The sequence below is a fragment of the Herpailurus yagouaroundi genome, unplaced genomic scaffold (assembly GCF_014898765.1).
Source record: "Herpailurus yagouaroundi ecotype Mexico unplaced genomic scaffold, PumYag 67383, whole genome shotgun sequence".
In the NCBI taxonomy this organism is placed as follows: Eukaryota; Metazoa; Chordata; class Mammalia; order Carnivora; family Felidae; genus Herpailurus; species Herpailurus yagouaroundi.
In genome coordinates, this window is record NW_024420199.1 from 319,431 (window position 1) to 347,049 (window position 27,619).

Below are 27,619 nucleotides of genomic sequence, written 5' to 3' on the forward strand. Positions count from 1 at the left end.
TGTATCCAAGTTTCTCAGTGGCAACAGCTGACTCCTGCTGGGTGGGAAAGTGTCTCTGGAGTGAAAGAGATGAAGCTTCCCTGGCTTCATTCCCCTGGTGGGCAGAAGCTTTGTGCCTTTGTGACCTGTATGTCAGGGCCAGAGTCTCACTGGTAATTGTCGTACTACAGGCAGCCCGAAACTGTTTGGTAAATGATCAAGGAGTTGTTAAAGTATCTGACTTCGGCCTGTCCAGGTAAGTGTATCTTCTTCATCTTTCCCTCTACAAGTAAAATAAGGGTGCTTGGGTGACTCAATCATTCAAAGTGTCTGACACTGGCTCAGGTCATGATCTTGAAGTTCGTGAGTTCAAGCCCCTCATTGGGCTCTGTGCTGACACCTCGGAGCCTGGAACCTGCTTCAGATTCTGTCTACCTCTCTCTCTGCCCCCTCCCCTGTTCCGTCTCTCTGTCTCTCTGTCTCTCTCTCTCTCTCTCAAAAAATGAATTAACATTAAAAAAAGTAAAAGTAAAAATAGCACAGCACAAACATGAGGCAGCATTATTGTTTTTCACACTCTCCCTTTCTTTTATCCCCCTCATTCTAGTCTTTCTGTTCCTTTTCTTTCTCTGAATTATTTAAGTCACTTCTTTTGTCCTTTGTATCCCTCTCCTCTATTTTGTCATTCCCTCTTTCTTTAGCCAATTTCTCCAAATATGTTTTTTTTTTTTTGATTTGTTAATCCTGTTGTCTCTACTCCTGAGCCTCCTTCTTTACTAATTAGTCTAATTCCCACGGGCAACTACAGACTAGAAGGAAGGAGAAAAGACAAAGAAGGACAGAGAAGAAGGGAGTATTATTTCACTTCATACTTTCTGTAACCATATTATTAATCAAGAAAGCTAATTCAGATAAGAAAACAGGATTACATTAAAAATAACTTTTTAAAAACATACTGATTGGCCCATAGGCATGCATTTGTGCAGTTCATATGACTGTGCCAAGAAAGTTTAAGCACATGTCAAGCTCTTCAAATCCTAACAGTAACAAGTCTTGAACCATCCACAGGTATGTCCTGGATGATGAATACACAAGCTCAGTAGGCTCCAAATTTCCAGTCCGGTGGTCTCCACCAGAAGTCCTTATGTATAGCAAGTTCAGCAGCAAATCTGACATTTGGGCTTTTGGTGAGTGGATAAAATTATACAGATTATATAGCTCAAAGGAAGGGAAAGCAGTGGGGAAATTGCCACTTTGTAACCTGCACACAGAGGTTACTATTTGTTGTTTTCATTCTTCTAATCCTTAGGGAGTGCTTACTATTGTCAGGCACCACAGGGGTTCCTGGGGCTAAAAACAGTAAAATAGACATGATTCCTGCCTTCTTAGAACTCACAATATATTGAGAGGAACAATTTATTCAGTATTCCACAGCTTCTGAATACTGATTATGTACCAAGGGACTCTACCAGACCCTATAATTACAAATAAGAAGCTGTCTCTTTCCTAGAGGAGCTAATAGTCCAGTAAGACCCTGTTTACCCTCTAGTGTGGTCAGTACTACAGGAGAAGTTTGGACCAAATGCAAAATTCAAAGTGTGGGGAATCAGCTCCATCTAATATTTGACATTGATCTAGGAAGACTAGTGTCCCAACTACCTGAAGAGACTGCAAATCGACTTAATACATTTTTTCATTTTCTAGGGGTTTTGATGTGGGAAATTTACTCTCTGGGGAAGATGCCATATGAAAGATTTACTAACAGTGAAACAGCTGAACACATTGCCCAAGGTCTACGTCTCTATAGGCCTCATCTAGCTTCAGAGAGGGTATATAGCATCATGTACAGCTGCTGGCATGAGGTAAGTGTTTTGTTGGGACCTCTTAAGTGATTTCCTCAAGCTGTACTTTCCCATTTAGCCAGCCAGGCACCCAGTCCCCATGCTCCCTGGCCACATGGCGGCTGGGCACACACCGATAGCTACACACATTCTTGGACCCAGCCTGTACCCCAGTCCTTTGATGGCCAGAGGCTTTCCCAGGCTCATCCAGTTTTCCCTAGAGTATCATTAACAGACTCCATTACCAACTCAGCTTTAGGGAGAGGGGATGTTGTGGGCCCATGTCACCTAGCATAAGCAGGCAGTTAACAGTACTCAGGCAAATGTATGGACGCTTACAATGAAGAGAAAAGTCATTAAAATTTGTGTTGATTTCTTTGGAAGTCATTGGCTTTTTCTTCTACTTTACTAACTGCCAACCTTTTCTGGCTGTGGTCCTAAATGGCATTAAAAAAAATCCTGAAAGGAACTAAAATAGGCAGTGGTCATTTTTAATTTTTTAAATGTTTATTTAGTGTTTTGAGAGAGCAAGAGAGAGAGAGAGAGAGAGCGAGAGAGAGAGAGACAGGAAAGCAGGGGCGGGGGGGAGGGGGCAGAGAATCTGAAGCAGCCTCCATGCTGACAGCAGAGAGCCCAATGTGGGGCTCGAACTCAAGAACCACTGACCTAAGCTGAAGTCGGATGCTGAACCAACTGAGCCACCCAGGTGCCCCAGTAGTGGTCATTTTTTTTTTAAACATAATGCATCATGGGGTATGTGGATAGTAGTGGTATTCTGAAAATAAGGAGCCTGTCCCACTATTACTAAAATGTTTTGGGGGCACCTGGGTGGCTCAGTTGGTTAAGCGTCCAATTTCAGCTCAGGTCATGATCTCGTGGTTTGTGAGTTCCAGCCCCGCATCGGGCTCTGTGCTGACAGCTGAGAGCCTGGAGCCTGCTTCAGATTCTGTGTCTCCCTCTCTCTCTGCCCCTTCCCTGCTCATGCTCTGTCTCTCTCTGTCTCAAAAATAAAAATAAAATAAAATAAACTGTGTTGCTGCTCTCACCTTGAGTTTTTTCAGAGGTGCTTTCTCCACTTTTCAGTAGATCCTTGGCAACTTTAATTTGGCACCCTAAATCTCTAGTAGGAAATGAATGCTCGGCTTAGTTCTGTGCCACTAGAAACAGGAAAGGACAGTGTCCAACAAGCATATATGTGAATCTGGAGTCCTCTTGGTGGGGTGAAAAGTGGGTATCTGGATCAAAGCATGGTTCCTTTCCCTTCAACAAATGACTGAAGTCACAAAGGATGTATGGAAAAAGGGACACCATTTCCCTTCTCTCTCCTGCGCCATGCAGGTTTAAGGGAGATTGACAATGCTCCTTCCCAACTAGGACATCCTCATTCTGCTAGTTAACTGTTTCATACAGGTGCTTTCTGCAGAGCCTGTTTAAAGTAGTACTCATGAGGGGCACCTGGGTGGCTCAATCAGTTAAGCGTCTGACTCCTGATTTTGGCTCAGGTCATGATCTCATGGTTCCTTGGAGCAAGCCCCACATTGGGCTCTGTGCTGACATCGTGGAGCCTATTTGGGATTCTTTCTCTCCCTCTCTCTGCTCCCCACCCCCCACCCCTGCTCATGCCCTGTCGCTGTCTTTCTCTGTCTTTCTGTCTTTTTACCAAAATAAATAAACATTTAAAGAAAAGTAATACTCATGAAATTGGCATATCAGAATCCCCGGAGAACTCTTAAAACTGCCGATAACTGGGCCTTACTTTCAGAGATTCCAATTAGGTATGTCTGAAGCAGAACCCAGAAAGTCTTCCAAAAAAACTTTTTTTAATGTTTATTTTATTTTTGAGAGAGAGAGACAGATCACGAGTGGGGGAGGAGCAGAGAGGGAGACACAGAATCTGAAGCAGGCTCCAGGCTCTGAGCTATTAGCACAGTGCCCTATGAGGGGCTCAAACTCATGAGCCATGAGATCATGACCTGAGCCGAAGTTGGACACTGAACCGACTGAGCCACCCAGGTACCCCCCACCCAGAAAAGTCTTTTTAAACATCCCTGGAAATTCTGATACTCAGCTAGGTTTAAGAACCACTGATTCAAAGGGACAAGAAATTGATGACTTTTTGGTTCTGATGGATTGAGACCTTTCTGGCATGAATATGCCCTGAATCACGAAATACCTCAGGGGTTTATGGACCATGGTGGTCACAAAGGGTCTCAGTCTAGAGGCCAGACAGTGGTAATACAAATGTCCTAGGTGCTGAGGATCTCTGCCCACTGATGCAGCCCATGATCTTGAAATGTTAATTTCTTTGTAGAACTTTGTGGGATGATAGAAACCGTATTTGAAAGCTTACAATTTCAGTTCTGTCAAACATTTAAACTTGTTCAGTAGCCATTTTTCACTTGAGGATCCACAATAAGGATGCATTGATGTACAATTTTGTAATGAATTTACCCTCAGTTTAATCAGTGTTTGTGAATTTAATTTGCGAATTGTCCCATCACATTAATAACCTGAGTTACTAAAGATGAAAAGTGCACAAAGACATTATGGAGCACTTCCATTTCTTTTCTTCTTTCTTTCTTTCGTGTGTAATTGACAGGTTATGCTATAGGGAATATAGTATACACTTGATAAACATTTGCTGCTTACTCAGTGCATTTCCCTTGAATTTTGGATTTTAGCCTGCTGTTACACTCTACTTTCTGTTTGGTTTTAGAAAGCAGAGGAACGTCCTACTTTCAAAATTCTTCTGAGCAACATCCTAGATGTCATGGATGAAGAATCCTGAGCTCAACAATAAGCTTCTTGGTTCTACCCCTCTCCTCCACAAGCCCCAATTTCATTTCTGAGGAAATCCCAGGTTTACAGGCACTGGGTCCTTTGTGCTCTTGCTGAATACACAAAGGCCCCTCTCTACATCTAGGAATGACTCTTTTCTATGATTCTCTGGGATAGTACCTTCTGAGCAAAAGCCAAGGAATTCTTGTGCCTGGTATTGTTCTCAGAGAAAATAATTTCCAGGAGTATTAAGACAGGACTGAATTTGGGATGGAAAGTTTGGAGGAGGGAGGGATGTAAATAGCCTGACAAGGGATCCAACAGCTCTTTGGGTAGGCATTAGAGCTTGGGGGGCGGGAGGCAGAATTTGGCAAGAATAAAATGGTGTCATAAAAATGGGAGGGCAGGGTGTTTTGATAAAATAAAATTACTGGAAAGCACGAAGGTTTCTTGCTACCTCGATTAATCACACAACCTCCCTGAAGCGCCCTATCTCAGTGTTGCAGAGAACTGGTGTGTGGCATTGGTTTGCCATATTCCTACTTTGAGAACTCGGCAAGATCCACGGCAATTAACTCCTCTGGCTCTTGGAAAATTCTGGCTCTAAATCAGAGATAAACTCACAAGCAAAGCACCAGTGCATGCAGCATTACCGGAATGAATCTGAAAGTTGGGGACAAATTCTGCAGGAGCCTCTTTCAAAACACCATCAAAGAACTGGGGCTCCAGGATCGCTAAGAGACGGGCCTAGCAGTCACAGCGGCAGGAAAAGCGCGGGCCAATTTGGAAGTGGGCAGGGCCAGGGATTGTCGGGCAGACCGAACCGGCCACCTGGTGTGAAGTAACTTCCTTTTTCACTTTTGACCGTTTCTCTTTGGAATAGCATCTCGACCGCATCGCAACACCCGGCTACAAGCCCGGAGGCCTCCCAGCTGACGTAGGGAGCGGCCGCTGGGTCTCGAGCTGGAGCGGGGAGCGCAAGCGGCTGGGAGGAGCGGCGGGCGGGGGGTAGGGGGCCACACGCCGGCGCATTGCAGTCACGGGGCGGGTCTGGAGGCGGTGGATTGTGGTTCCGGTTCCGTCGCGGAGACACGTGAAGGTCGGTGAGTTGCTGCGGAGTTCCTCTCGGCACGCGTGGCGGCGCTGGGATGGATTCCTCCTCGTCTTCGTCCGCGGCGGGTTTGGGCTCGGTGGACCCACAGCTGCAACATTTCATCGAGGTGGAGACTCAGAAGCAGCGCTTCCAGCAGCTGGTGCACCAGATGACGGAACTTTGTTGGGTGAGGAGCTGGGTCTGAGACCTAGCCACTGTCCCTGCTTTCCCCCTGCCCCTTCCGGGCGGGACTTGTCAGGACGTCCAGGATTCGGGGACGGGGAGGACCCGGTAGCGTCTTGCCTTGGTTTCCTTCGGTTTCTCACACCAAGCGGGAGGGGTGAGAGGGTGACCCCGCTTCTCGGGGAATTCTCACGCCAGACCTCGGCTTTGTTGGTTCAGAGGACTGGGGATCACACTTGTCCCGAGCAGCACTTTTAGGCACCTGAGGTTGACGCTGACTGGTGCTGGTCACCAATACTGAGCTCTTATTTTTGGAGACCCGATTCCCAGGAAGCGAGTCTCCCATTCCTGGACTCCTCAGGGTTAACCTGGATTTCCCAGTTGCTTTAACCGTTGTCCGTGACAAATGAGTCGCTGTAGCCCACTAACTGTAAAAGTAGCGTCTCCCCCCCCCCACACACACTTAAATTTGCTTTTTTGTTGGGTTGTTGTGTAATACCAAGCTGTTTCGGGTCTCAATGTTGAGGAATTGAGTATGCCTTGTGAGGGGACTTGGCAAAAGGGTGAAAGGCATTTGCAGCTTAGGATCAAAGTGTTCTCTACCTGCCAAGGACAGCATAACTGCCCTGCCTTGAGAAAAAAAATCTCATAGAATTCAGAGGTCAAGGATAATTTTCCTTGGAAGTGGAGAGTCTGACGCTTGTGTACACAGCAGAGAATAACTAATAAAATTCATTTGAAATAACTTGAACTATATACAGTTATTGGTTCCATAGTCCCTTTCACATAAACTTATGGTATTGTGGGACTCTGACCCCTAACAAATGCTTACTTAAGTCCTGTACTACTTGGTATTTTCATTCTTTAAAAAACAAAACAAAACAACAACAACTGTAATTCATTACATTTGGGCCAGGAGGAGGTGTGGTTGAGGATTCCTCTAAGAATCTGTGATTTGTGGGCCCTTTAGGAAAATTCATACAACTTTCCATTCATCTTGAGAGGATTCAAGAACTTCTGGCTTAAGTATACAAGGTTACAGCATCTTGGGTAATAGATGTCTTTTTTTTGTTTGATAGGTTTCAGGGTGTCACTGCTGTGATTTATGCTTTCGCCCCCATTTTTTCCCCCTGGCAGTTAGTCTAAAGGCATTTAATGGTGGCAGCATTGTGGAGTTACAGCCAAATTCAGCCAAGGGTTACTTCACTTGTATTTTGGGGGGGGCCCCCCCCTTTGGGCGCGGTAATAGCTCCACCATTTTCTGGCCCAATAATTTTGGGCAAAGTATCTCTCCCACTGCTTCCCTGTTTGTAAAATGAGGATTAATAATAGTATCTATTAGGTAGGATTGTTGTGAGAATTTAATGTAAGGCTGTAGATAACTGCTTGCCATACGCCAAATGAGAAATATTAACATAACAGATACTGGGTTTAGGTGAAATTTTTCCTATAAATAACAAGAAGTTTCCCCCCCCCCCCCTTTTTTTACCCCAAGTTCTCTTTGTGATTCTGTATCTTGTCCTGTTTGTGATTCTGTATCTTGTCCCGAGCAGGAAAAGTGCATGGACAAGCCTGGGCCAAAGTTGGATAGTCGGGCTGAGGCCTGTTTTGTGAACTGCGTTGAGCGCTTCATTGATACAAGCCAGTTCATCTTGAATCGACTGGAACAGACCCAGAAAACCAAGCCAGTTTTCTCAGAAAGCCTTTCTGACTGATCTCAGCATTACCTCTTTGGAAAAGGAAGGTAGTCCAAGAAATGAAGAGCTGTTGATGGGATAGTTGAAGAAAAGGCTATGGGGGGATTGGCTCCCACCTTTGTCACTCTTGGGACATCCTGTCATCTGAGAATGAACAAAGACCAGTTTTGTGTGTGTGTGTGTGTGTGTGTGTGTGTGTGTGTGTATGTGTGCGCGCGCGCGCGCGTGCGCGCTTTGAGGGACATGTGTATTTGACTGTTTTTTAATGCTAATCTTGTGAAAACAATTGACAGATGAATGGAAAACTCTACTAGATGCATATTACTGTATGTGGGACTGTGCTTTCTCAAAGTCCCATTAATTGCTCTCTATAATTTTGACAGTGGAACTGCTTTCTCTAATTTGATAGTGGGACCACATAGGTACAACCTGTCATTTGCATGGATTCATTTAGGATTTCTGGGGAGATTGTTATACATCTTTGTGTCTCTCAGAAAGGGCAGCAATGAGCAAAGGGTAATTTGCTACTTAACTGTAGGCCTCCTTATCTAGTGTTTTGACTATCAGTGTTGGAAAAAAATCGATGGGATATTCATACAATACACTTCAGCTTTCTAGATAATCTCCCCTATGCTGTGATTTACTTAAATATATAAAGGTATGGTCTCAAGGTAGTACAGGTAGCTTGAGTGTCTAGAGGCCTTTGGTTATAAAGGAATGTAGCCAGTGAGCATAATACTCATTACTAAACTGCCACAAGGAAGAAGCTTACTGACGCTGTGTATCAGGGTTGAAAAAATTCAAAGATGTGCCTAAGTATGTTGTAAAGATTTAGGCCAGTCAAGAACTAACAGCAGTTTCAGGTAGAGGTGCATGTCTAATGTTAATCAGTATAGGTTCCATTGATTGCATCTTTTTAATCACTGAAATAAAAGCTTCTACAAAATTAAACTCTGATTGAGAAGGCTTTCTATTCTGGTTATCACCTGCACCCTGGAGAGATTTGGTGTAGTCTGGTTCCAAGACTGAAGGTTAATCAGTCCAGGTACCTCCTCTGTGCAAGGAACAGCATGGTATTCCAGGAAATCTCTGACCTTTATGTGACAAAAAGAGAACCTTCAGATGAGATGAGATGAGATGGGGGAAATTTCACTGTTGACAGTCCATTCCTTGAGTGTAGTAGAAGAGGTTATATTGACTGGATTCCACACCCCCCCAACTTCAAATCCTAGTAGTATACTGGAGTGTAGACCTAAAGTGGAACTGCCTGTTGGGAGTCTTTGGTTCAAGTCCACGAAGGTTGGGGAAATACACATTTCTAGAAGCCTCAAGTCCTTTTAGCTTTCCACCATATATGTACTATAAGGAAATTTTTAAAAATCCTGATGAAAAAATTCAACAAAAGTTTTTCTTTTAAGTTTTATTTATTTATTTTGAGAGATAGCATGAGCAGGAGAGGAGCAGGGAGAGAGAGAGAAAAGAGAATCCCAAGCAGGCTCCGCAGAGCCTGACATGGGGCTCAATCTCACAAACTGAGATCATGATCTGAGCCGAAATCAACAGTTGGATGCTTAACATACTGAGCCACCCAGGCACCCCCAACAAAAGTTTTAAGTGATTACTCTGTGCCAGATACTTTCTTGCCAGAGACTCAGGAGTACATAAAAAATAAAGGAGTGCCATGTAGAAAAAGCAGGGAATGTTTGTGGGGGTATTGTGATTTGACATAAGATGGTTAGAGAAGGCCTCTTTGGGAACATGGCATTTTAGCAGAGACCTGAAAGAATTAAGTGACCAAGTCATGTTGGTATCTGGGAAGAATATTTCAAGCAGAGGTTACAGAAAGTCCAAAGGCCCCAAGGTCAGAGCAGCGTGCTGTGATGCTAAAGTAGACTAGTCAAAAGGTCAGTATGACTGGGGTGAAATGAATAAGGAGAATGCTAAGAAATAAAGTCAGAGACCTATGCATGAGAGGGACTGGAGCTGGGAGGCAGGGATGTGCACTGATCATACAGGGCTTTGTAGGCCATTGCAAGTACTTGGTTTTTACCAAGCAAGATGGGGAGCCATTTGAGGGTTTTTAGCAGATGAGTGATGTGATATCGCTTAAGTTTTACGGGGATCTGGCTGCTGTTTGGAGAACATGTACATGTAGAGAAGTAATAATGTCATTTTGAAGTCCAGGAGAACTCAGGCTCTTAGGGTAGGTATCTAGCATATACTTTGTATCTATATATCTCTATTGTTTTCCCCCCCCCCCCCCCCCCGAGTTTAGTGTGTTCTCATAAAACCTCAAGTCATAAAGGGAGGGTCTTTTAGTCTTTGCCTTCTTATTAATTCTTCTTTACTCTTTTTCTTATATATTATTATGTCATTATTTATTAGCTATTTCATTCATTGTTACTCTTGCTTCACTTAGTATTAAAATATTCTCCTCACATTTAGACACAAAGTTAACCATTTTGTTTTACAGTGTTACTGCTTGCTCAGCTAGTGTACATAATGAGAAAGAGTCTGTCAGATTGATACAACATGCTTGAGCACCAAGTATATGTGTGACACTGCTAGGTACAAGATAATAGGAAAGAAAAGTTCGAACATTTGTCCCCATCTGCGAGGAAGTTAAGTATACCAGAGCAACAATTTAAGCTTTTGTTTGCTTTGTCAGTCTCCAGAATTTATTTTCAGGATCTTGATAGAAAGGTGGTAGTGTCCGCCCTAATAACATTCAAAGTTCTCATTTCAATATTCAGGGTACAATGCTTAAGACATAAAGAAATAAAAGGAATGAATTAGCAGGCTGTTCCCGAAATGCAATCTTACTTGGAAGCCTAATGTATAAAACAGAGAAGCAAAGCTGCTCCAACAGTGATGGGGATATCTGGAGGCCTGCTGTTGTCACCCTCACCCCCACTTCACCCACCCCTGTGGTGCCTAAGGCACTGTCTTAGGACCTCTAGGGTTTTACTAAGCATACTGTGAAAACTGGACCAAGACTATCCCTAAGGCCCCTGTCCATGAACCCATGAATGAACATTAGGGATGACACATGCAAGGAAATCAAGCAAGAACTTCATATTTATTTACGGTAACAAATCTCTATTAGGAGTTTAGATTTAAAAATATAACAAGTCAATAAACCCCATGTAGAATAATATTTACATGGAAAGCAATCAGGGCTTTTTTTAAACCAATTTTCATTCGTATGAGTACCTTAAAAAATCTTGGCCTGGGGAGATTTTATTTCAAAGACCACCCACTAGTGCATCTTTTGAGACTCTTCATACTCCCATCCTGTCTCATCTTCTGGATTCAAAAGAGGCTGATGCAGAAGAGTCTGGTAACGTGCATTTTTATTCCATGTAAGAGAAATGGTATTGTTTAGATTTTTTATGAAGTATTTTTTTTACGTTTATTTATTTTTGATAGAGCACAAGTGAGGGAGGGGCAGAGAGAGGAGACACAGAACTTGAAGCAGGCTCCAGTCTCCGAGCTGTCAGCACAGAGCCCCATGCGGGGCTCGAACTCACGAACTGTGAGATCATGACCTGAGCTGAAGTCGAAAACTTAACCGACTGAGCCACCCAGGCGCCCTTTGGGTATTGTTTAGATTAATTGATCCCCAGTCAATGGGCAGCAGATACCACAAGGGACCTCTCAAAAGGCATGGAGGAAAAAAGCCCAAGAACTAGTGTGAGGAAACCACAGGTGGTACCACCAAAGTTGCTGAGAGACTTTGCTGCCATTCCTTGAAAAGAATGGCAGAGAGGTGATGACAGCAGTAGGGAAAAGCAAATACTATACGAAAAGGACTGCATAGGTACTGGCAATAGCCAAAGCCTTGGTCAGATAGTTCATTTGAATGCCACACCCATCACAGACAAGTCAAGAGTATCCAGTTGAGGGCTGGTTATGTGATTGGCTTCCCTAAAACAGCTGCTTCAAGGCAATGCCCAAACTTGATACCCGACACAGAAAGCCAACAGAAGATCATATCTGAATATACATAAGGAGGCCATCATGAGGTCCCACTATGAAGACAAGCAAGTGGAACTGATCACTACACACAAATCCTGCGATAAAAGAAAATAATTGAATTACTACTTTTAGTACTTATATAAGAAATGCTAAATCAATTTGATGATTAAATCATTACATCCATTAACATTTTAACAAGAGGAACATTTCAGCCATTAACCATTAATGTATGAACTAATAAAATTTGTGTTGTGTATCTAAGGCTATATCTTAAAAAATCACTCAAAAAGGCAAGCCTATACAATATGATTAGGGTACTTTCTGCTACACAGAAATACATAAAAGGGATGGTTAGGATATAGCAAGCCAGGATTCAAATGTACTGATCAGGAACTCTAGATGAACAAAAGGGTCAACAGAATTTTGAGCTGTATCTATAATATAATAATAGCTATACTTTGCTGAGGAAATATATACTATTTGCCACATGTTGTACTAAGTATTTTACATGGGTCATCTAAAAATTACAACTCAGAGGAACTATTATTACATCGATTTGCAGATGGAGGAGCTGAGGCCCAGAGAAATGATCTTATTCAAGGTTACATAGCTAATAAATTACAGGGATGGTTTTTGAATCCAAGCAGTTTGACCCCAGAACTAATGGTCTGAACTACTACACTAAACTACCTCCTAATGCATTTAAAGATAGGAAGATATGTTTCTTTAAAAGGCAAGGCCAGAGTGGAACATTTCATTCTGGAGATACCATGGTATAATAGAAAGAGAATAGGTTTCAGAGTTAGGCAGAACGGGTTCAAATCCTGACTTTGCCAACACCTGTGTGACCTTAGGGAAGTCACTTAACCTTTGATCTTCAGTTCCTTTTTAAAAAAAATTTTTTTAAGTTTATTTATTTATTTTGAGAGAGGGAGAGAGAGAATCCCAAGCAGGCTCCGCACCATCAGCTCAGACCCCGATGCAGAGCTTGAACTCACAACTGCAAGACCATGACCTGAGCTGAAACCAAAAATCGGATGATTAACCGACTGAGCCACCCAGGCTCCCCTGATTTTCAGTTTCTTTATAAAACTGAGATGGTAATGCCCACCTTAAAGGGTTGAAAGATGAGATCACATGTAAAGTACTTGGTACACTATAGATGCTTTAGCAGTAGCAATTGATTACCATTATTCAGAACTGAGCATCTTTGATAACCCTGGCAGAGTCATTATATGGGAGAACAAGAGAAAAGCAAAAAGTCACTTAATGAAGTTGACTCATTGATGAAGTGGCAGGGCTAATGGAGCATATAATATTAAGAATCTTGAGTTTTATCTTGCAATCAATGGGAAGCTATTGAAGGATTTTAAACAGTGGAGTAATATAATGATATTTGCACTTTTTTAAGTGACCAAAGTATTACATGCATGTTTTAAAACTTTCAAACAATATAGAATTGTTTAAAATAAATGAAAGTTCTCCCCTTACCCTCATGTATGTATTTAGAAAGATCACTTTAGCAGCTAGATGGTAGTTGGATTAAGACAAAGAGAACAGTAGTAAGAGTATTTTCACTAATTGAGGCAACAGACTGTGAGGGATTGGATTCAAATAATTTCAGAAATTTCAGGAATTTCAGAAATTTCTAACTGATTCACATTCCCTTTGTTACTGATATAGTGATTAATAAGATCCCTCTGAGTCTATTCCTGAGTGAGCTTTCATCAAGCTTCCCTACTTCACACAAAACTCAGGAGCTGTAAAATAAAAGGTTGTTAATTTTGTCTATACAAAAAATTCTGAACAGCAAAAACTTCATTAAGCAAAGTTAAAAGAAAAATAACAAACAGGAAGCGAATCTTTGAACCTTTTCTACAAAGGACTAATTTCCTTATATAAAGGACCCCTACAAATCAATCATAAAAGACCATTCAATAGAAAAATGGACAAAGGATATAAAAAGACAATTCAAAGAAATGGAAACACAGATGGCTCTTGAATATGTGAAAAGATGTTTATATTTAAGAGAAATTTTAAAAACCTACACTGAGCTATAACATCTCTCACCTGTTAGACTGGCAAAACAAAATTCTGGTAACATACTGTTGTGTGGGTGGTGAAAGGAAACGGTTACCCTTACACTACTAGTGGGGGTGTAAATTGGTATCATCTCCATGGAGAACAGTTTAACAATATCTACCAAGTTATATATGTACACACCTATTCCAGAAATCTGACTTCTAGGAATTCATCCTATGGATATACGCACATGTTCCAGCTGACAAATAAGATTATTCACTGCAGCATTGTAACAGAAAGGGACTGGAAACAACCCAAGTGTCTCTCAATAAGATATTGATTAAAAAATGTTCCTACAATGAGATACTTAACTATGTAGCTATGAGGTTACATACATACATACAAAAATGTATGAGTGATCTCTATCTATACCAATATTGAGCTCCAATACATAGTTAAATTAAAACAGCAAGATTGAAGACACAATATGCTACCACTTGTGTAAAAGGGGGGGAGATTAAAACATATGTGCACATTTGCTTGAATAAGCATAAAATATCTCTTGAAGGATATTGTTAACATTGGTTGCATCCGGGAAGAGGAACCATGTCGTTGGGGAGTAAGGATGGGAGGAGGCTTTACCGTACATCTTTTCTGTATGCCTTTTGAATTTTGAATCATGTGAATGTATTACATATTCAAAAAATAAATATTATTTTAAAAATAAAATTTCTCCCCACTTCAGAACTCTGAACTCTGTACTAAAAAGTGGAGAGGTGTGATGGAAACCACTTCCAGGAATAAAAGCTCTATATTTGAATTGCAACACTTTCAAGTAGTTTTAGTTTTGTCGTTGTTGTTGTTTGTTTAAGAAGGCTCAACTCCCAACCTGGAGCTTAAACTCACGACCCTGAGATCAATAGTTAAATGCTCTACCAGCTGAGTCAACGAGGTGCCCCTCTTCCTTCCTATTCTTTTCATTTTTTTAAGATTTTATTTTTAAATAGGCGGATGTTCAACGTCGCTCCTCATCAGGGAAATACAAATCAAAACCACACTGAGATACCACCCGTCGCCAGTCAGAGTGGCTAAAAAGAACAAATCAGGAGACTATAGATGCTGGCGAGGATGTGGAAAAACGGGAACCTTCTTGCACTGTTGGTGGGAATGCAAATTGGTGCAGCCACTCTGGAAAACAGTGTGGAGGTTCCTCAAACAATTAACAATAGATCTACCCTATGAGTCAGCAATAGCACTGCTAGGAATTTACCCAAGGGATACAGGAGTACTGATGCATAGGGGCACTTGTACCCCAATGTTTATAGCAGCACTCTCAACAAGAGCTAAATTATGGAAAGAGCCTAAATGTCCATCAACTGATGAATGGATCAAGAAATTGTGGTTTATATACACAATGGATTACTACGTAGCAATGAGAAAGAATGAAATATGGTCTTTTGTAGAAACGTGGATGGAACTGGAGAGTGTTATGCTAAGTGAAATAAGTCATACAGAGAAAGACAGATACCATATGTTTTCACTCTTATGTGGATCCTGAGAAACTTAATAGAAGACCATGGGGTTGGGGAAGAAAAAAAAAGAGGTTAGAGAGGGAGGGAGCCAAATCATAAGAGACTCTTAAAAACTGAGAACAAACTGAGGGTTGATGGGGGGTGGGAGGGAGGGGAGGGTGGGTGATGGGTATTGAGGAGGGCACCTGTTGGGATGAGCACTGGGTGTTGTATGGAAACCAATTTGACAATAAATTTCATATTTAAAAAAATAAATAAAAATAAATAATCTCTACACCCAACATGGGGCTCAAACTCACAACCCTGAGATCAAGAGTTGCAGGCTCCATTGACTGACCCAGCCAGGCGCCCCCTGAACTGCAATTCTTTCAGATGTCCACTAGTCTCAGATTATTTATATACCTAAGGACCTCAAGCAAATGTGGGATAAGGGTGAGATGAATAAAGCACTCACCTTGTGTGCAGAATTTAAGGGGATACCAGAGAAACCTCAATAATCTAGATAATTCAGTATTTGCCAATTGAAATTAATGCAAAAATCCATCATGAACAGAATATCAAAATTTTAAATAAGGACAGGATCAACAAAAGTGCCATACTGAGCCATACAGGAGCTTGAGGCAAAAGGAAAAATGTGGACCCCATATACATGTTTTTATGTATTCTTGAATGGTTAATGTTTTCCAGAACATTAAAGCAGCTACAAAATTGAAAAGTAGATACATTAAAACTCACAGCATTAAGTTTAAATATTTTATTTATGCCAAGACCATAATTTATTAAAGTTTTATTTTCCTGGCTTTAATGGCAGCAAACTCATGAATACATTTTCATCAAAACCAATAATATTTTCATTACATGTTTAATTAGGCCGAAAAGAATATGTAGAATTTGTGGGGGTAGGGGGAGAAGAGCAGTGCTAGTAATCTGGTGCAACTGAAATGCATGGTAGACATTGGAGAATCTCTGGTGATAAGAATCACAAGGTAGGCCTGGAATATTTCATTATGCCATGCTCAGGAGCTTGGATTTTATTTTGAAGGCACTGGGGAACATATAAAGTCTTTCATTTTATTTTATTTTTTAATTTTTTAAACATTTATTTATTTTTGAGACAGACAGAAACAGAGCATGAACAGGGGAGGGTCAGAGAGAGAGGGAAACCCAGAATCTGAAGCAGGCTCCAGGCTCTGAGCTGTCAGCACAGAGCCTGACGTGGGGCTCGAACTCACAGACCAAGAGATCTGCTGAAGTCCGACGCCCGACCGACTGAGCCACCCAGGCGCCCCACGTATGAAGTATTTTAAAGCACAGGTTTTAGGAAAATTAGAATTATACCAGTGCGACTGAAGGACAAGACTAGAAGTAGAGACCTGATAGATTTTTAAGCTAGAAAGGTAATTCCAAGGTAAATAGGCTGGGTTTTGATGGCTGAGAGAAGAGGAAAAAATGAGGATGACCAACCATTCAAGATTCACCCATTTACAACCTGTTCGGTATCCATATTATTTATATTACACATTCCTGAAATGTGTGAAAGGAGATACATTACTCTCTCCTTTCTAAAAAGTATGCCAAACAGCTTTTATTTTTCTAACGTAGCTCACCAAAAAGCGTGAGAATCATGCATATGATCGATTTTCTCATATCAATAGTGACCCATCCATATCCACATCTCACATATGTGAGATATAGCCTCCCCACCTTCACTATAGTCCTTTGCAAGAAACTGACAAGAAATCTGGTATTCTGCCAAATGTGCCAAGACTTGGATAGAAAAAATAAAAGTGGCAGCAGACCTCAGGTAACTGGTAGGTTGACAGTTTTGTTTTTTTTTTAGGCAAGAAAAATATTTTTAGTGAAGTAGGGCAGGAAAAATCCATTTACATTCTTCTATGAAAGGATGGCCTTCTCAATAAAGAATTAACATCAAAGCCAATGCTGCCTGCCATTCTAAGATTATTATAAATATAATCTTTCATGTCCATTTACAGTAATGTGGTGAAAATAGCCTGAAAGTCTTCCCTCACTCTAAAACACTTCAAAATATGGAATAAAATATAGTAGCCTTTTAAATGTATAGCTGAGTTTCCAAGTAAGTAAAAGAAATCACTAGGGGTCCAAACATAAAGTGGAAAGCCATAAACCAGAGCTATCCCTTGAACTACCTGGCAGAAGCAACATAAAACAGCTCTACAGGGACAAATCTTCCACAAGATTGTCACAGGTAAAGCCATGCTGAATATGATTTATAATAAAAAAATTACATAACACATGAAGCAATACCACACCATAAGCCAATGCCTGAACACATAACAGCAGGATTAGACCCCAAATCTTCAGATAAATTTTCAGTGTCATAACCATTTAACACTATAACTCTGTATAAAATGACTACAGACATAATTGAAAACATGAGAAAGTGACACTATTTTTTTAAAAGACAATTTTTTATTCATCAGTAGAAAGGATGTCATTTTAATCTGCCTGCTGTTAAATCAACATTTGTTGATTTCTGCTTTTTTCACTATCCTTTTATCCCCAGCAGAAGATGAACATGTGGTGAGAGAACCAGAGCAGTGTGTCCGAGTTCCTTCTCCTGGGGCTCCCCATCTGGCTAGAGTCACAACGTATGTTGTTTGCCCCTATCCTGGGCATGTACCTGACTATGGTGCTGGGGAACCTACTCATCATCAGGCTGAACTCTGGCCTCCACACCCCTATGTACTTCTTCCTCAGCCACTTGGCCCTCATTGACAAAGAAAAAAAAGAAAAAAAAATAATTCTAGGTATTTATCCAAAGGATACAAAATTGCTGATTCGAGGGGCACCTGGGTGGCTCAGCTGGTTAAGTGTCCAACTCTTGACTTTGGTTCAGGTAATGGTCACATGGTTTGTAAGTTCAAGCCCCACATTGGGCTCCACGCTGATAGTGCAGAGCTTGCTTGGGATTCTCTCTCTCTCTCTCTCTCTCCTACCCCACTTGTGCTTTGTCTCTCAAAATAAATACACTTAAAAATAAACTTTAAGAAATGTTGATTCAAAGGGGCACATGCACCCCAATGTTTATAGCAGCACTATCAACAATAGCCAAATTATGGAAAGAGCCCAAATATCCATTGACTGTTGAATGGATAAAGAAGATGTGGTATACATACATATATATACTAGAATACTACCCAGCGATCAAAAATAATGAAATCTTGCCATTTGCAACAATGTGGATGGAACTAGTGTGTATTATGGTAAGTGAAATAAATCAGTCAGAGAAAGACAAATATCATATGATTCCCTATGTGGAATTTAAGAAACACAACAGATGAACAAAAGGGAAGGGGAGGAAAACTAAGAAAAACAGACAGGGAGGAAAAACATAAGAGACTTTTTAAATACAGAGAACAAAGTGAGGGTTGCTGGAGGGGAAGTGGGTGGGGGATGGACTAAATCGGTGATGGGCATTAAGGAGGGCACTTGTTGGGATGAGCACTGGGTATGTAAGTGATGGATCACTAAATTATGAAACCAATACTACACTGTATGTTAACTAACTTGAATCTAAATACATAAATATGGGACACCTGGGTAGCTCAGTCAGTTAAACATCTGACTTCAGCTCATGTCACGATCTCATGGCTTGTGGATTCAAGCCTTGCGTCAGGCTCTGTGCTGACAGCTTGGAGCCTGGAGCCTGCTTTGAATTCTGTGTCTCCCTCTCTCTCTCTATGCCCCTACCCAGCTCACCCTCTGTCTCTCTCTCTCTCTCTCTCTCAAAATAAACATAATGAAAAAATTTTAATACATAAATGAAAAATTATTCTAGAAATGAAAAAATAATTTTAAAACTAAAAACCCAATGGAGAGATTAAACCACAGATGGAGCACTGCTAAAGACAAAAAGTGGTACACTGGAATAGAGATATACAGAAAACAGTACAGAGAGATAAAGAAATAAAAATATGAAAAAGAGGTGAAGAGACAAATGTGAAAAGAAGTAATATTCAAAGAAGTAATGACTGAGGGTGTTCCAGAACAGATGAGTTAAAGATGTGAATTCTCAGATTCAGGAAGTCTGAATCCTGAGCAAGATAAATACTATCAAATTCACATTTAGTCCATTTTAGCAAATCTTCAGAACATCACAATAAATTATCATAATGATAATACTTACCACTTTTTATGTGCCAGGATTGTTCTAAACACTTTACTCAAAATATAATCATTTTAATATATTGACATATTTTCTTCCAGCCTTTTATCCATGCATATTTATGTATATATATGCATATATATCAAAGAAAAAATAGAATAATACTACAATCTTGTATTCTACTTTTTTTACTCAATATTTTTTTCCATAAGCATTTTCCCATGTCATGAAGCAGCTGCTGCAAGAACATAAATAACAGCTAACATTTCAGTGTTTTCGTTATGAACTTGGGTTTTGAAGTCAAAAGTCTGTGTTTGAATTCCAGCTCACCAATTACTAGCTATATGAACTTGGGTAAGTAACTCATCCTCTCCCTGATCCCACTTTCTCTTCTCTAAAAACATACATCCTAGAGTTATTCTGAGTTACTGTTTACTAAGCTATCTGCCAAGGCTGGGCTAAACACATGAATAAAGTCACTGACTCTTCACAAAACCCGCATGGGTTGAAAACTCTTATTGCCCCTATTTTACAGGTAAGTGGGCTTATAAAGACTATGAAGTGATTTGCCCAAAAATACTCAGCCAGTGAGGGTGCTTCAATTTGAATCCACATCTGTCTTCAAAACCTATGCTCTTGATTGTTATGGTACACTCTTCTTTGATACATTTGACTGGCTTCATAGTAGGTACAGATCATAAAGCTCACCACAATATTCCCCAAATGTTGCACATTTAGATCTTTTCCACTTATTTCCTATTACAAATAACCCAGTGAAGAATATACTTGCCCACAAAACATTGCGTGCAAGTCAGATAAACCCTTTAAGTTAGTTACTCTGAAGTGGACTTACTAAGTCAAAAAGTATTAATATCTTAAAGCTCTTAATATGTGTAATATATATGTGTATACATATATCTATATCTATATATAAATATAGATATATATATATAATCACAAATGAGAGAGGAGAAATAACAACCAACACTACAGAAACACAAACAATTATAAGGAAATGTTATGAAAAACTACATGCCAATAAATTGGACAGCCTGGAAGAAATGGATACATTTCTAGAAATATATAAACTACCAAAATTGAGACAAGAAGAACTAGAAAACTTGAACAGACTCACAACTAGCAAATAAATTGAATCAGTAATCAAAAAAAACTCACAGCAAACAAAAGTCCAGGGCCAAGTGGCTGCATAGGTGAATTCTACCAAACATTTAAAGAGGAGTTAGGGGCGCCTGAGTGGCTCAGTCGGTTGAGCGTCTGAATTTGGCTCCGGTCATGATCTCACAGCTCATGAGTTCAAGCCCTGCGTCGGGCTCTGTGCTGACAGCTCAGAGCCTGGAGCCTGCTTCAGATTCTGTGTCTCCCTTTCTCTCTTCCCTGCTCATGCTCTGTCTCTCTCTGTCTCAAAAACAAATAAAAACATTAAAAAAAAGAGAGAAGTTAATACCTATTTTTCTCAAGCTATTCCAAAAAATAGAAAAGGAAGGAAAACTTCCAAATTCATTCTATGAGGCCAGCATTACCCTGATTCCAAAACCAGATAAGGTCTCCACTAAAAAAAGGCCAATATCCCTGATGAACATGGATGCAAAAATTCTCAGTAAAATGTTAGCAAACTGAATCCAACAATACATTAAAAAATGATTCACTATGATCAAGTGTGATTTATTCTCAGATTGCAAGGGTGCTTCAATATTCACAAATCAATGAATGTGATATATCACATTAATAAAAGAAAAAATAAAAACCATAGATCCTTTCAATAGATGCAGAAAAAGCATCTGAGGGGCGCCTGGGTGACTCAGTCGGTTAAATGTCTGACTTTGGCTCAAGTCATGATCTCACGGTTTGTGGGTTCAGGCCCTGTGTTGGGCTCTATGATGACAGCTCAGAGCCTGAAGATGCTTCTGATTCTGTGTCTCCCTCTCTCTCTGTCCCTGCCTGGTTGTGTGCTCTCTCTCTCTCTCTCTCTCTCTCTCTCTCTCTCTCTCTCAAAAATAAATAAACATTAAAAAATTAAAAAAAAAAAGGAAAAGAAAAAGCATTTGACATACTACAACATCCATTCATGATAACCATCAACAAAGTAGGTTTAGAGGGAACATACCTCAGCATAATAAAGGCCACATGTGAAAAACCCACAGCTAATATCATCCTCAATGTTTGGAAAAAAAGAGAGCTTTTCACCTAAGGTCAGAAAAAAGACAAGGATGTCCACTCTCACTACATTTATTCAACATAGTACTGGAAATCCTAGTCACAGCAATCAGACAACAAAAAAGGAAAAAATAGCATCCAAATTGGCAAGAAGTAATACTTTCACTATTTGCAGATTACATGATACCATATACAGAAAATCTTAAAGACTTCACCAAAAAACTGCTAGAATTGATAAATGAATACAGTAAAGTCACAGGATATAAAAGCAATGTACAGAAATCAGTTGAATTTCTATACACCAATAATGAAGCAGAAGAAAGAGAAATTAAGGAATCAATCCTACTTAATAATTGCCCCCAAAACAACAAAATACCTAGACATAAACTTAACCAAAGAGGTGAAAGTCCTATACTCTGAAAACTGTAACACACTGATGAAAGAATTTGAATATGACATGAAGAAATGGAAAGACATTTCATGTTTATGGATCAGAAAACAAATATTTTTTAAATGTCTATACTACCCAAAGCAATCTATACATTTAATGCAATCCCTATCAAAGTACCACCAGCATTTTTCACAGAGCTAGAATAAACAATCCTAAAATTTGTATAGAACCACAAAAGACCCTGAATAGCCAAAGCAACCTTGAACAAGAAAAGCAAAGCTGGACTTCAAGTTATATTACAAAGCTGTAATGATGAAAACAGTGTGGTACTGGCACAAAAAGAGACACATAGATCAATGGAAAAGAAGAGAACACCCCAAAACGAACCCACAACTATAAGGCCAACTAATCTTCAACAAAGCAGGAAAGAATATCCAGTGGGAAAAAGACAGTCTCTCCAACAAATGGTGTTGGGAAAACTGGACAGCAATATGCAAAAGGATGAAACTGGACCACTTTCTTATACCATGCACAAAAATAAATTCAAAATGGTTTAAGACCTAAATGTGGGACCTGAAACCATAAAAATCCTGGAGGAGATCACAGGCAGTGATGACTTTGACATCTGCCATAGCAACTTCTTTCTAGATATGTCTCTTGAGCCAAGGGAAACAAAAGCAAAAATAAACTATTAGGATACCATCACAATAGAAAGCTTCTGCACAGTGAAGGAAACAATCAAGGAAACTAAATGGTAATCTACGGAATGGGAGAAGACATTTGCAAATGACATATCTGATAAAGGGCTAGTATCCAAAATATATAAAGAACAAATAATCCAATTAAAATGATCAGAAGACACGAATAGATATTTCTCCAAAGAAGACCTATAGATGGCCAACAGACACATAAAAAGATTCTCAACATCACTTATCATCAGGGAAGTACAAATCAAAACTATGAGATATTATTGTATGATCAATGAGATATCATACACTGCATGGTAACTAACTGGAATTTAAATAAAAACTTTTAGAAATCTTCTAGTAAATTTCAAAAATATAATACAGTATTACCAACTATAGTTTCCATGCTGGATATTAGATTTCCAGAACATATTCTTCCTATATTAATGAACTTTTGTACACTTTGAGCATCTCTCCATTTCCCCCGTGCCCTCTCCCTGAACTCTGGAAGCCACCATTCTACTCTCTGTTTTTATGAGTGACTTTTTCAGATTCCACATGTAAGTGAAATCATGCAGTATTTGTATTTCTTTTTTTGTTTATGAGTTCTTTTGTCCTGCTATCATATGTGTAATTTTTTTCTTATTTCCATTTTTTAGGCATGTATAGCTATGGTACAGAAAAATTTATCTTGAATCCAAATTCTCTGATTAATTCTAGACTTTTTGTTACTAAAGTCTTGGGTTTGCTATGTATATAAGCATACATTACCCAAAGAAAGGTCATTTAATCTCTTCTTTCACAGTATATACACAGATTTTTCTTATCTTACTTCATTCTCTATAACAGTACTGTCTAGTGGAATTTTCTGTGAAGGTGGAAATGTTCTATAGCTGTACTGTCTAATGTAGCAACTAGGCACATGTGGCTATAGAGCACTTTAAATATGCCTAGTGAGACAGAAGAACTACATTTTAAATTTTATTTAATTTTAATTAATTTAAATGTGGTTAGTTATATATGACTAGTAGGTATCATATTGAACAGATTGAACAACACATGTATAGAATATCTAAAATAATATTGAATAATAATAATAATAGGTATATCTGTACAGTTTCTGCTTTTACACAAAATGGTTTGAGTCTTTTGCTACTACTTAGGATACTCTTTGTTGTTGGTCTTTGGTAAATAGACTAGTATTATTTAGGGTTTTTTTCTATTCCTATTTTACTTAGAGTTTTCTTAGGAATTTCTGTTGAATTTTAAGAAATTCCTTTTCACTATTAATGTGATCATAGAACTTTCTCTTTTAATTTGGTGATATAATGGATTATGATGATAGATTTTCTTATAACTAACCACCCTCATTACTGGAATAAACCATATTTGGTCACAGTGTAACTTGTTAGTAAGTAGTTTTAAAATAAAAATTCTAAGTGATTTTTAACTAGAAATAATGTTTTCATTTCGTCAATCAGTACCTAGATCTTTCAGTTTCTCCACCATCTGTGATAAGGGAGAATTTTGCTCCCCCTGTTAGGCATAGATAAATATTACATTAGAGCTCGGAACACTTAGGATGCAGCCCATCTTTCTATGCATATTCAGTTACTCATTCAAAAAGTGGAAGAGTAGGTGGCTCAGTAGGTTAAAGCATTCAACTTCAGCTCAGGTCATGATCTCATGGCTTGAGAGTTCTATCCCATATCAGGCTCTTTGCTTACAGCTCAGAGCCTGGAGCCTGCTTTGGATTCTGTGTCTCCGTCTCTCTCTTCCCCTCCCTTACTCACACACTGTCTCTCTCAAAAATAAACAATAAAAAATTATTTTTTTAAAAAAATTGGAAGATAAAATTGATTAGGGGAAAACAGATAAAGGTAAATAAACCAAAGTTAGGCTAGGCAATTCTTGGAAAAATTCTTGGTAAAAATGACGAAGATCATTACAATTTCCTGATACCACACAGATTTTTTTCTAGTGTTTGGATAGGAATAAAAATGGCTGATAGTAATAAAAATGGTCCTAGGAACAAAGTAAGAAGCAGCAAAGGGTATTTAGACAGATAAATTAACTTTAGAAAAGTTACTGTAGAAGTAATGATTTAAGCAATGTTAAAATTGGAAGGTTTTATATAAGGGCAAATATTCACTGAAATATATAGTATCTTCTAAACACTAAAATTTAAAATTTATTATAAATAAAGAGATGAGGATAATAAAAGACCATCTTTGGCAGAAGTAAAATACTACCAGTTAGAATTAATTTGGGAATATAGAAATTAAAAATAAGAATGAGAAAGATAGAATAAAAATTATGATGATGCTAACAGAAGTATCAGATAAAGCATATTTTTAAAAAAATGTTTACTTATTTTGAGAGATGGGGGTGTAGAGTAAGAGGAGAGACAGAGAATCCCAAGCAGGCTCTACTCTGTCAGCACAGAGCCTGATGCGGGGCTCAAACACACAAACCGTGAGACCATGACCTGAGCCAAAATCAAGAGTCAGATGCTGAACTGACTCAGCCATTCAGGCACCCTTCAGATAAAGCATCTTAATTCTTCTTACCTGACTAATATATTCAGTCCATCCAGCGGGCACAGGCTACAAAATTGGTAGCTTTTCCAATTCCCACTGCAAAGGTTACACAAAGTTCATGACTAAGTGAGGGAACATGAACATAAACAAAATATGGTATATACTTTTACATACACTAGACTTCTTAAAGTCAAGTCCAGCCCTTGTAAAGAATCAACAGCTCTTATATATAATATACACTTACGCTATGTAAACTCTGAGCATCTACCAAATCCCAGTTAGTGCTATGTTTTTTTCCCAATTAAATAAATCCCACAGCAGCTATCAAATAGGATAGTTCTTACTGATGCCCTAGTAGTTATCACTATTGCAGTGAGCCAAGATTGATAGTTTATTTTTTAGGCTGATAGTTTCTAATGTGTTATGACCCACCAATCAAAGTATCAGCAAATGTGTGCAAATGACTGGTAAATAAGAAGAAAACATATCACGTTGTCCAGAGAAATTAGTAGTAGATAAGCATTTAATTTCTACTTCATTATGATTAAGAAAGCACTACTTCTACCAGAAGAGAAGAACAAAAAGGCAGGATTTTATTGAAAGGTTCATAGGCGGTTCCAATTTCTAGAGTCTGACATCAACTTTATCCTTATCTCTTTCTGCTATTTGTTCCCAGGATATCCCCTAATTTGGAGAATTTTTCTGGGAAACTTGTTTACCCATAGTGCAGGCCTTGAACAGTAAGACTCAACCATAACTCTAGGCCAAGTCAATGAGAGCTGAAGTTAAGTTGCTTTTGACTTAGCTACACAGAAACAGATCTGAATGTAGGGCAGAGAGAGATATATATACTCGAGATAATTTTTTATTTTGGAAAAGTAAGTAATGCTTATATGACTATTTCTGTGTGAGTATGCAGGTGATTATGGGAGGAAATGAGATTTTACTGAAAATATGTGAGAAAAGGAGAAATCCTAAATCTGTCAGCTTATTCTAAATTTTTTAATGTTTAATTTTTTTATTTTGAGAGGGAGAGAAAGAGAACATGAGTGGGGGAAGGGCAGAGAGAGAGGGAAACACAGAATCTGAAGCAGGCTCCAGGCACTGAGCTATCAGCACAGAGCCTGACATGGGGCTCAGACTCATGGACCGTGAGACCATGACCTGAGCCAAAGTTGGACACTTAACTGACTGACCCACCTAGGTGTCCCTTTATTGGCTTATTCTAAATCTGACTGTGATCTCTGAAAAAAAAAACTTGTTTTTTATATGAGCATGGGGTTAAATAGAATTCCAGTAGGTTATAAACTGAAGAGTGGTTACTGAATATTAGTTCAACCTACAAGAACCATTCCTTCAAGTATGTATGACTACCATGACCTAAGGGAAGGCAGAAAAATTATTAATTGTCAATTCTAGAACACTAATATAATAAAGTAATAATGCAACTATTTATCTTTTTCTTTGGGTGAAAAAAACAATTAAAAAATCTAACTGTTCTTTATGAGCTTTAGTAAGGAGCTTGGATTTTTTCCTATGACATTCATGAAACTTCTTTTATTCTATTTATGAAACAGGATATTTACCTGTTTTTGAAAAAGCTTGATTTTTTTCTGATTATAAAATTAACTTGCATGGTAACTGAAAAATAAGATAAAATACAGACAAGTAAAAGGAAGAAAATGTGTTAATGGAAAGAAAAGCAAGAGGGAGAGAAGAAAAACTAGCCTTTTTAATGTTTTAAATTAGTTTTTTTTTAAGTTTATTTATCTATTTTTAGTAATCTCTACACCCAATGTGGGGCTCAAACTCATGACCACAAGTTCGCGAGTTGCATGTTCTCCCAACTGAGCCAGCCAGATGCCCCTAAATAATCTTAAAAAAATTTTTAATGTTTATTTATTTTTGAGAGAGAGAGACCGAGAGTGCAAGTGGGGAAGAGGAAAACAGAGAGGGAGAGACAGAATCTTTAATAATAATAATCTTTTAATAATCTTTTTTTTAAATGCTCTTTTTTTACAAAAATTAGATTGCTCTAATAGAAGTGTTGTTGGTCATTTTAATATGTCCTATCTTCTTTAAGATAAATCTTACTCCAATGAAAATGCTGGAGCTGAGAGCCAACACTAGGCCAATGTAGAAGTCAGAATGGTCAGACACTGTCTCCTTCCAGCAATGATTCTCTGGTGGGATAAAATACCGGGATGGGCAATTTGTCCAGATACAAAAAAAAATTTCTGTGTTTGAGTGACATCAGCAAAAATGATGGAGTAGGAAACTGCAAAAGTTCTTCCTTTCATAAAAGCAGGAAATAAATTGTCACTGTCAAAATCAACCTTATAAAAACTCTGGAAGATAATAAACAGTTTATAGCAACTATTCTTGCCAAGTGACATTACCAAAAGTTGCAGACTAAGGAACTCCTGGGTTCTATCTCTCCATGAAAACAACTAATTAGATGGTAAAAACTGTCAACTTTTGCAGAACTCTGGAATGTAGTAAAAAAAACCCACAAATCTTACAACAAGTAGGGGAAAGTTTAATGAAAAAGAAGTGGCTATGTTGCAGTAAAAGAGT

The 27,619-nt window shown here is 39.0% G+C and overlaps 2 protein-coding genes across 3 annotated transcripts in view; both read left to right on the forward strand.

Moving 5' to 3' along the window:
* BTK (Bruton tyrosine kinase) overlaps positions 1-5,038 on the forward strand; it is a 32,201-nt gene extending 27,163 nt beyond the window's left edge. For both annotated transcript variants that reach the window (XM_040467225.1, XM_040467224.1), the window contains exons 16-19: positions 171-235; positions 1,048-1,166; positions 1,684-1,841; positions 4,537-5,038. In XM_040467225.1, coding sequence (XP_040323159.1) covers positions 171-235; positions 1,048-1,166; positions 1,684-1,841; positions 4,537-4,608 — 414 coding nt within the window. In that variant the 3' untranslated portion in view covers positions 4,609-5,038. The remainder of the gene's footprint in view (positions 1-170; positions 236-1,047; positions 1,167-1,683; positions 1,842-4,536) is intronic.
* Positions 5,039-5,658: 620 nt separating this feature from the next.
* TIMM8A (translocase of inner mitochondrial membrane 8A) lies at positions 5,659-8,522 on the forward strand. The gene is made up of 2 exons (XM_040467226.1): positions 5,659-5,878; positions 7,428-8,522. Exons 1-2 carry the CDS (start codon positions 5,747-5,749, stop codon positions 7,587-7,589), a joined length of 294 nt encoding a protein of 97 aa, XP_040323160.1. The 5' UTR covers positions 5,659-5,746; the 3' UTR covers positions 7,590-8,522.
* Positions 8,523-27,619: the final 19,097 nt, after the last annotated feature.

Coding starts and splice junctions, on each gene's coding strand:
- TIMM8A (XM_040467226.1), top strand. CDS start 5,747: ATGGATTCCTCCTCGTCTTCGTCCGCGGCGGGTTTGGGCTCGGTGGAC. Junction 5,879..7,427: donor AGATGACGGAACTTTGTTGG/GTGAGGAGCTGG, acceptor TGTCCCGAGCAG/GAAAAGTGCATGGACAAGCC.